The 11,062-nt window shown below is 43.9% G+C and overlaps 1 protein-coding gene across 2 annotated transcripts in view; it reads right to left on the bottom strand.

Moving 5' to 3' along the window:
- Positions 1-11,062, bottom strand: part of ZDHHC2 (zDHHC palmitoyltransferase 2) — a 127,972-nt gene that overhangs the window by 38,736 nt on the left and 78,174 nt on the right. For both annotated transcript variants that reach the window (XM_075610022.1, XM_075610028.1), the window contains exon 7: positions 7,941-8,061. In XM_075610022.1, coding sequence (XP_075466137.1) covers positions 7,941-8,061 — 121 coding nt within the window. The remainder of the gene's footprint in view (positions 1-7,940; positions 8,062-11,062) is intronic.

Below are 11,062 nucleotides of genomic sequence, written 5' to 3'. Positions count from 1 at the left end.
TACACACACACACACACATACACACACAGATACACACACACACACACAGACACACACACACACACACACACACAGAGACACAGACACGAGGGCAGCAGTGGAGAGCAGAGGCAGCGACGGATGTGAGTGACTGGGGGGAGGGGAGGAGGGAGGAAAGGCATGCGATCCGTGCAGGACAGGCAAATTTACAACTAACTCCCTCCCCCCCAACCCCCTTACCTTCTCCTATTACCCGGGGCAGAAGGGGACGGGACACCGCGCAGCCACCAGCAGGCAGAGGAGCCGGAAGGCAGACACACACACTCACCGTGTGCTCTGCACAAAGCGGAAGCCCCGCCCCCGGCTTCCTCTCTGCCTGCAGCCAATCCCCTGCGGACCGGCCGGCATGAAGGAGGGATAATGGGGAGGGATAAGCGGAGGGATAATGGGGAGGGATAAGCGGAGGGATGGTGGGGAGTGATAATCGCGGCGCCCCTCTAGGCAAACCACGGTGCACAAGGGCGCTGTGTCGCACAGATTGGGGACCACTGGGCTGGGCCGCAAATATGTTCGTTGTGGGCCGCATGTGGCCCGCGGGCCGCGAGTTTGACATGCTTGATGTACAACAACTTCATTACCTTAGCAGCTACCCGCTAAGGCAATGAAGGGGTTAAGCACCCGTGCCAGGCTTACTGTAAGAAACATACAATTGTAGCTAGCGGGGGTGGGTGAAGGGGGAATTTGGCCCTTAGTGGCTGTTTAGGCATTGCGGGGGGGGGGGTTGCGGGGGGAGTTAACCCCTTCATTACCTTAGCGGTTAATACCGCTAAGGTAATAAAGGGGTTAACCCAACCGCTACCCACCCGTGAGGCCTAAACACTCACCCCTGGCTGACTATACCCACCCTATACCCATTGAGTAGTATAGTGGTACATCATACCCATATAATAATAATATGGGCATGATAAGCCTCTATAGCACTCAATGGACACCCTAATGACAATAAATTAATACACAAGACACACAATAATAAAATGTAACTAAACTACAAAAAATCACACGTCACTAAATACAAACAGTAGCCAGCTAATCCAATCAATAGCAACATCAACAATGAATTAATTAAACCATTAACCAATCTAAACAATTAATTCCGAAACCAACTCAAAATGAATAGTAACACTAACCAATGTAAACAATGAATTACTCCAACATTAATGAATATAACCATTAAAACGCCAAAAAATAAATTAAAACAATCTCTGAAGTAACCATAAAACATATTAGCTAACATAATATTACATTAAGTACAAGCGAACACCAATCGCAAACCTTTAATTACATTAAGCATGAAAAAACAAACAATAACATCCACATAATACATGAAATGCCAAAAAGCAACACCAATACCAATCGATAAATGCCCCCCAAATATTGTCATAATAATGTATTAATCTGTACCCTAAAGAGGTACCGATTAATATATTATCAATCAATGTGCCTCCCCCAAAAAATCAAAAAACACATCCAACGATTAAACCTGTAAAAAGAGACATTTACAAACATTGAATATATTACTTACCATTAGAAGCGGGGGCCCTCTGACTCCCGGGGAAACAGGAAGCTCACGTACCTTGAAGGCCTCCAACAGCATCCGATGCCATCCGGCATGAAGATCCGGCTCAGGAACCCCAATCTTCTTTTTTCTTTCTTTAATCACCTTCTTCTATCTTAACCCGTAACCATTTCTTGTTCTTCTTTATCTTCTTTCTTCATCTGTCAATCCAAAATACCCCATGTTAAATCCCAGCCGATGCTATCTCGTCGGCTTCTTGGGCTCAAATGAGGCGTCACGGCCTTAAATATGGCTTGTGACATCACATTTACCCTCAAAATGGTTAACAGCCACCTGATTGGCTGTTAAAACCATGTGCAGACTTTTTTTTTTTTTTTGCCGTGACGTCACTTAAAGGGAATGATGCCAGCCAATCAGAATGGCTGTGCTTCATTTGCCTTTAAGATGACGTCACGAAGCCAGCGTCAGATGGTATTTCAGCCAATCAGATCATGGGAACAAATGCCACACTCTGATTGGCTGAACTACCTTGTGACACAGCGGCCATCTTGGATTTAGTGACGTCATGTTAAAGGGAATGATGCCAGCCAATCAGAATGGCTTTGCTTCATTTACCTTTAACATGACGTCGGTAAATCCAAGATGGCCGCTGTGTCACAAGGTATTTCAGCCAATCAGATCGTGGGAACCAATTCCACACGCTGATTGGCTGAAATACCTTGTGACACAGCGGCCATCTTGGATTTACCGACGTCATGTTAAAGGTAAATGAAGCACAGCCATTCTGATTGGCTGCCATCATTCCCTTTAAGTGACGTCATGTAAAAAAAATAAAAATAAAGTCGGAACATGGTTTTAACAGCCAATCAGGTGGCTGTTAACCTTTTTGAGACTAAATGTGACGTCACAAGCCCTATTTAAGGCCGTGACGCCTCATTTGAGCCCAAGAAGCCGACGAGACAGCATCAGCTGGGATTTAACATGGGGTTTTTTGGATTGAGAGATGAAGAAAGAAGATAAAGAAGAACAAGAAATGGTTACAGATGAAGATAGAAGACGGTGAGTAAAGAAAGAAAAAAGAAGATTGCGGTACCTGAGCAGGATCTTCATGGCGGATGGCATCGGATGCTGTTGGAGGCCTTCAAGGTACGTGAGCTTCCTGTTTCCCCGGGAGTCGGAGGGCCATCGCTTCTAATGGTAAGTAAGATATTCAATGTTTGTAAATGTCTCTTTTTACAGGTTTATTTTTTGGATGTGTTTTTTTATTTTTTGGGGGAGGCACATTGACTGTTAATATATTAATCTGTACCTCTTTAGGGTACAGATTAATACATTATTATGCCAATATTTGGGGGGCATTTCTCGCTTGTTATTGCAATTAATGATGTGGATGTGATTGTTTGTTTATGGTTAATGTAATAAAAGCTTTGCGATTGGTGTTCGCTTGTACTTAATGTTATATTACGTTAGCTCATGTGTTTTATGGATACTTCAGAGATTGTTTTAATTGATTTATTTGTCTTTTAATGGTTACATTCATTAATGTTGGATTAATTGTTTAAATTAGTTAATGGTTTAATTAATTCAATGTTGATGTTGCTATTGATTATATTGATTGGATTAGCTGGCTACTGTTTGTATTTAGTGAAGTGTGTTTTTTGGTAGTTTAGTTGGCTTTTATTATTGTGTGTCTTATGTATTACTGTATTTTTATTAGGGTGTCCATTGAGTGCTATAGAGGCTTATCATGCCCATATTATTATTATATGGGTATGATTTACCACTATACTACTCAATGGGTATAGGGTGGGTATAGTCAGTCTGGGGTGGGTGCTTAGGCCTCCCGGGTAAGGGTGGGTTAACCCCTTAATGACTATAGCGGTTAGGAACCGCTAAGGTGATTAAGGGGTTAGGGGCAATTAGAATGTATTTATTTTGTATATATGCTTTCTGGCAACGGAGGACAGAGGGACCTGCTGTTGTGGTAAGTATAACTTTTTTTTTTTTATATATATATATGTATGCTACTGCACTGTTTAATAATGGGCAAATAATCTATTATCCATATCTGGATAATAGTTATTTTGCCCATTACTGTACTGTATGGGTTTGGGCGGAGGGGGGGGCATGTATTGATGTGTTTTTAAATATTTATTTAAATAGATATTTCTTTAATAGTGTAGAGGTGCAGGGGGTCTCCGGAGCTGAACCACGTTGGTTTTATGTCCGGGGACCCCCTGCTTCCCGAGATACAGGCCTCTTTATGGGGTGCTGGTATCCCTCTGCATTGAAATGTCCCGCGTCACGTGACCGAGACATTTCCTTGCATAGGAGATACCATCACCCCATAAAGATGCCTGTATCTCGGGAAGCAGGGGGTCCCCGGACATAAAACCAACGTGGTTCAGCTCCGGAGACCCCATGCACCTCTACACTATTAAAGAAATATATATTTAAATAAATATTTTTCGGCCGACATTTCAGCTGGGAGAGGCAGCTCTCTCAGAGCCGCTCTCTCTGCAGCAGAAATGAATCGTTGGTTTAGGCATTTTCAGATGGTTGATGCTCTCGCTGGCAGCAACTCGCCCGTTTTGGGCATTTTGCTATCACTGGTAATCGAGCCTTTCTGAATACCGTGATAGCAACGCCCAAAAAACACTCATTTTAAATTCACTGGCGATTTTTTTTTATGAACCTTCTCTGAATAAGGCCCACAATCTATTGAGGGTTTCTGACCTTTTAAACTTCATAGCTAGTAGAAGGGAAACTGCTGAGCAATGAAAGGTCATCATTAATAAATGTTACATTTAATCTTAAACAATCCAATTACTGTAGCTGCAATTTATTTTTTCTGTTCAGCAGATGGCGGCTGTCTGCAGGTCAAAGAAGCAGGGAAAGGCTGAAAAGCAGCAGGAGATCTCTGACACAGAAACCCCCAATGAACATGCTGAAATGGCCAAAGAACTGGCAAGGGAGCATATGCTTGCAATCAATAAAAAGCTTGAACTACAAAAATCCCTGGGAGATTTTAAATGTGAGCTCTCCCTACAAAATACAAGAATCGTTGAGGCTGAGACCAGGACAGGGGACCAAGAAGATGACCTGAGAGGAATACAGAAGGAAATCCTGGAACTAGCAAAAAAGAAGGAAATCCTGGAAGACAAGGTAGATGATCTGGAAAACAGGTCCTGCAGAAACAATAAAAGAATCATCGCAATTCTTGAAGCAGTGAAACCCTATCAGCTCATTTATTTCTGCACTAAATGGCTGCCTGAGATCCCAGGGTTGCCCTCTGCCCAGGCTACCATTAAAGTGGAGAGGGCTCACAGATTGGGGGCAGCGAAACGGAGCCAACGAGAAAGACCAAGCGTGGTGATCGCAAAACTGCTGGATTTCAGTGAAAAATCTCGACTTCTGCAAACGTACAAAGAATAAGGAGGTATCGCCTATGAGGGCCGCAGGATTCTAATTTTCCAGGATTACTAGGTATCAGTCTCCAATAAAAGGAGGACATTTGGAAAGCTGTGTAGAGTCTAAGCCTTTCAGCTAAATTTGACTAACAGGGTGCTGAATGAGAATAATAATAATTTAATAGTCAGGGGGAAGACTTTAACTTGGTGATTAACCCATTCTTAGATAAATCACAGCAGACACAGAGAATAGGGAAACTAAAACCTGTCCAAAAAGGGGCAAAGATGTTTATGGATATTTTAGGATTAGATGACTGTTGGGGGATTTTTAATCCCATGGAAAGGGAGAACATGTTCTTTTCGCACCACCACAACAAATTTGCTAGGATAAATTATGTTTTCATAAACAGACAGATCGTGGAGTGAGATCACAAACACCAAAATTGAGGAAATAATTATATCTGACCATGCTCCAATCTGGGTAGATATAAGTCTTGGACAAAAAGCACACAGAGATAGAATCTGGAGATTCCCATCTTATTTGTACAAAAATGAATAATTTAAAGCTTTTCTCCTAAATAAGTGGTTATATTTTAAAGATACAAACGCAGGCCACTGTCATGAGGGACGATTATAGTGGGAAACTGACAAGGCAGTCTTGAGGGGCAAAATTATAGCATACAGTATATAAATAAGAAAAGGAAGGAAAATGATCTGGAATTTGCCAAAGCTAGTAAATAATTAGAAGGTTTTGTGAATTTAACCAAAGACCTACGTTAGAAAACAGGGACAGGTATATGAGGTCCAGGGACATGTGCGAAGTTTAGTTCCACAGAAAGGAACAAAATGCAGTTCAGGGAGCTACGTTTTTATCCATTTGGAAACAAAGCAGGAAGATTGCCGGGAAATTTGATCAGGAAACCAAAGAAATCCCGCCACATTCTAAGAAACAGGAAACACTTGGGAGAAATTACGACAGACCCCAAGGAAATAAATATGGAGTTTCAAGATTTGTACCAAAAACTTTATAATAAAAATAATAGAGATGAAATAACTCAAAATAATATTCCTAGGAAAATTCAGCACACAAAGTTAACTGGAGAAGAACAGATGTCAAATTCACCAATCAATGCTGAGGAAATAGGGAATACTATTAAAACCATAAAAAACGGGAAGGCCCCAGGGCCAGATGGATTTATAGTAGAGTTTTATAAAATTCTTAGTCTACAGGTTGGAACAATACTAAAAGAAATGTTTAACGAGATATTAAGTAAGGAGGAGTACATGAAATCAGGTAAATCTGCCTTTATTAACATAATTCACAAAGAGGGAAAAGACCCGACAGCACTGGAATCTTAAAGGCCAATCTCCCTACTGAACCAATAGGCAAAAATATTGGCAACATTTTTAGCTAAGAGACTCTCAAAAGTATTGCCGAAAATAACACACCCAGACCAGACAGGTTTCGTAAAAGGCCGAGCCTAAGAGAGGTTTTGACAGCCATATATTGGACTAAAACTAGCATGCAAAACAATAAGAATAATATAATCATCTTAGTTGATGCCGAAAAGGCTTTTGATAATGTTGGGTGGGAGTACGTAATTAATATTTTACATAAAATGGGAATCACAGGGGCCTTTCTGGGAGCCATCAAAATCACGTACAAAGATCAAAAAGCAAATATGATGGCTACAGGATTATTATCAAATGAGATTAGCCTACTCAAAGGTACAAGACAAGGTTGTCCATATCGCCTTTACTGTTTAATATTGCTATAGAACCCCATGCCGAATATTTTAGGAACATGGAGGAGTTTAAAGGTATCAAAGTAGGGGGAAATAAACTAAAATAGCCCTGTTTGCAGATGACCCCCTTTTGGTGGCAAATCCAGAGGTTGTGATACAAAAGATATACCAGTACTACTATTGAGGAGCAGAAATAAGGGGGAGTGGGGGGATAAGTGCCCATTCAAGATGCACTTAAATACTTGGGTGTATATATTGATATGGAACTAAAGCAGCTCTAGAGAAACAACTTTAGCACAATTATTTCTAAGGTGACACGAGAGCTAGAAAACTGGCAAAACCTAGTACAGTATTAAACATTGCAGGTAGATGTCAGTTGGTCAAAATTATTAGTTTTGCCAGACTGATATATCCCATACAGATGTTGCCGATCTTATTGAAGTATACTGATTATAAAATATTAACTAAAGCAATCAGTACATTTATTTGGAAAAGGGTAGAAGTTGGTTTAAAAAAACTAAATTTAACAAAAGAAATGAGAGGGCTAAATCTACCAGATTTAAGGAAATATAATTTGGTCTGTATTGTGAGACATATAGGAGACTGGATTATGGGGTACAGCCAATACTCTTATATGGAACTAGAGGAGCAGACGGTGTCCACTTGGAATCTGCAAGGGGTGTTACATCAGACCTGGGCGGTAGTACCTATAGCGGCCAAAGATAACACCTTGATAAAAGACTCATGGGCCGCATGGAAAATACTGAGGCGACAGTTTGGAGTATGGAGTATCCTACACATATTCAAAATGTATACCCATACAAGGGAATTAAACATTTCTGCCAGGTGTACTAACAAATGCTTTCAGTGTTTTTTTGCAATCTGTATCTAGTGTCGTTTGGTGATAAGAATCTTTGTCAGGTGTCATTAGTTTTGCCCTGTCCTTTATTTAAAAGCCAGGTACTGCATGATGTCAGCATTCTTCAAGGGTTACATATCTGATCTCTCTTTAGGAAATGCTCAATCACAGACTTTTGGAGCTAGATTCATATTCTGATACTTTAACATGCCCTCTTATGTTATACAATATTATTGTCCTCTCTCCCACATTGTACCATTAGTTGAATATGTTGGCACCATACAAATAAAAATACTAATAAATAGCACTGTCCATGTAGACTATTTTGCACAAATATGAAGAACTTTGATATTTATATACATACAACTTACTGTCCAAAACTTGATGAAATACTGCAAATCTGTGGCAACAATAAAAAGGCAGTAGAGTAGTGAGTACGCCAAGAAGAGCAGGAAAAACTTATAGTTGGAGAACCCAACACAATTGTTCACCCTAATGAAAAAATATGAATATACAGTATTAGACAAAGAAAACTCGTTTCAGTTGTGACAGTCTTTGCATTCACCTTTAAAATATATATATTTAAATACTTCAGTACTAGGAGGTATTAGTTCTGTGCTCTTACGCAGCCATCAACGTGTAAGCGCTAAAACAGGGATGGCCCACTTGAGTCCGAGGGCCACCAACAGGTCAGAAATTAGGGATATCCCTGTTTCAGCACAGGCGGCTCAACAAGTGGCTCAGTCGAAGACAGCCACACATTGAGCCACCTGTGCTGAAGCAGGGATATCATTAAAACCTGACCTGTTGGTGGCCCTTGAGGACTGGAGTTGGCCACCCCTGGACCAAGAGTATTAATAAAAGTCACATCAATTCTTACTGATTTTAAGCACAAGTAGTCGCATACGCACCAGTGATAAAATCCAGGATGTTTTCATTAACGCTTCGAGTGCCTTGCGAAGCAGCTACTACGTCATGGGTCTGGCACTCGGGGCCCCACAATGTAGTAAGTACTGTAAATAAAAGAGCTAATTTTGCTCAGTGGGTGTCACGTCCTGGGCTCCACACGATCTACCCTGATGAGGAATGCAAGGGGGAAGACACATTCCCTTCCGTCATCAGTGACTGAGCGGTCACATGATCATGAGTGGCAGAGGGGCTTAGGTGTCTCCAGTACTCAAAGGGTTAAAGTGATGTTTTGTGGCCCAGAACACCCACAGCTCAATCGTTTGAGCCCTTAGACCAGTGGGTTCCAACCTTTTTTGATTAAGGAACCCTTAGTGAAATTCTGAGGAACCCCCAGCCAACTCTAATAGCAACTCTGTGATCAGATGCATTGCAAGGAACTCCAACCCTCTCTAACCCTCTCTAACAGCAACTCTTGTGTCCTGGAACAGGGATATCTATTTCTGCCCCCTCTGTTTACCCCTCCCCCTTCTGCAGCTCTGCCTGCTAGCTGTATTCCCTGCAGCTTCCCTCCTAGTGCAGATGGAATGGATATTCACACGTCACACATGACCCTGGTTCCAGGAAAGTAAAAAGGAAGACCGTGTGCTTTGGGGTCACACACAGAAGCTACTACTCACAGCCTTCATGCTAAGATACAGGGCAGTCTCTGCACACTAGCAAAGCAAGCAGCTTTACACTGCCAATACAGAGCACAGCTTCTACAACAGTACAAGTGTAGCCCTGGTCTCCAGCGGCTCCTAGAGACCCCCCTCCTTTGGAACAGCGTGTTCGCGGGTGCCGCCGGAGCCAGCGACGGATCCGCCGGCTGCTTCCAAAGGTGGGGGCCGGAGCAGGGAGCGGTGAGAGCCTTAGGAGGCTTGGCGGCGCACCCGGCTAGCGGGGGCCGCCATTGCAAATATCCGCGCATGCGCAGTGATCGCACATGCGCAGAAAGCTCACAGGAGCAAGGGAGAAGTCGCGCAAGTGCGGGAACAGGCAGGGAAAGGTTGCGGCGGCCATTAGGTGTTCGCGCATGCGCAGGAGAATCGCGCACGCGGCCCCAATGCTCAGACAGGCTCCCCAGGACTACAAATCCCATGGGGCATAGCGAGGGAGACACCAGGTGCCTGATAGTGGCCAATGAGGGCCAAGGATTCCCAGGCAGGGATAAAGATACATTTTGTGGGCTTGTAGTACGCAGTTGAGTTGGAGCTGGGATCAAGAAGGGGTAGGAAGGGTGTAGGGAGCAAGTGAAGCTCCTGCACCAGGTAAGGTTCCCCCAGGTCCCAGATAGGCCCCAACTCCCCACCAGGTTAGTGGGTAAGTGATAAGGGACGGCCCCAAGTTAGGGACCCTGCCCTTAGATTTGCGGTGTGCACTCTTGTCAGGTCACAGCGGTCAGTGCTGTGAGGGCTGACAAGCGTGCACTGTGTAAGGTTGCAGTACGTTGCTGCAGGGGTTGGAAGGGTTAGGTAGGAGTGAGGCAGAGGGGACTCGGGTGGTACGGGAAGAGGTAGTACGGGTGCAGGGGGTCAGGGACCCACTTGCATTGGACAGGTTCCCCGTAGGCCTCTAGGAGTTTTCCCCTGAAGCAATTCAAGGTTGCTGTGCTGTAGGGACGGCCTATAGTACAGTGAGCATCACCGTAGTTCATAGAGTCAGTTAGGGACTCAGCAGACGCTGCGCGTCCGTCCAGAGGGTTGGGCGCCGATCATCGTCGTTGCTGCCGAGGCCATCCGGGTGGGATCGCCCCGGATGGTAGTTCCTGTGTTCACCCGTCAGCGGATCCTTTGCGAAGTTCCGTTGCAGGCCCGAGCACTGGAGTGCTCGGCAGGTAACCCCCTTATAAACAAGTGCACCAACGATCCTATTAACCATCAGTGACTGCGCAGTCACACATATCCTCTCTCTGAAAGAGTGCGGGACATTGTGTGGGGATCATTGGACACGGGGTGGGATCACCCGGTGTAGGGGGAGCGTCCTGTGAGACGTCTTAGTTAGTGTCTCCTATTAGAGGGACACCCGTTATTCTGTTGCTGTTATATGGTTCATATGTTCACCAGTAAAGGTGTTGGTTATTATACATACAGTGTATGTGGTTATTTGCATGTGTCCTGCGAGGAACTATTCCCGCTCTGCTGGGAACTATCGCAGGTGGAGGCGCTGCACAGAGTGTAAGTACATACCCCAGGTTCCCCGTGGCGGAAGCTCAGCTCTCCTGGTTGCCAAACAGGTACCGCACCACACTGAGAAGTAGTCATATACACTACCCACCCCAATCTCACTTAGGGGGGGGGGGCGGAAAGAGGGCTACACAAGTATAGCCATGCATAATAATGGTATATTACTTTCCTCTCTGTTGGCAGTAAGTCCTGATGAGAACGGGTATGCCAGCAGTAGTTATGGAGGTTTTCCCTCACACCCTGGTGAGGTGCCCTGTGTATGGAGGGGAGTGGCTGTATGCTCTGAGTCTCTGGATAGTGACATCAGGGATGCGCCTGAAGTATATAAGGCACAACACAGTTAGATAGTGTGTGTTCCAGCA

This window comes from Ascaphus truei, chromosome 1, assembly GCF_040206685.1.
Source record: "Ascaphus truei isolate aAscTru1 chromosome 1, aAscTru1.hap1, whole genome shotgun sequence".
In the NCBI taxonomy this organism is placed as follows: Eukaryota; Metazoa; Chordata; class Amphibia; order Anura; family Ascaphidae; genus Ascaphus; species Ascaphus truei.
The sequence above is the reverse complement of the archived record's forward strand: the minus strand, read 5'-3'. Positions and strand labels throughout refer to the sequence as shown.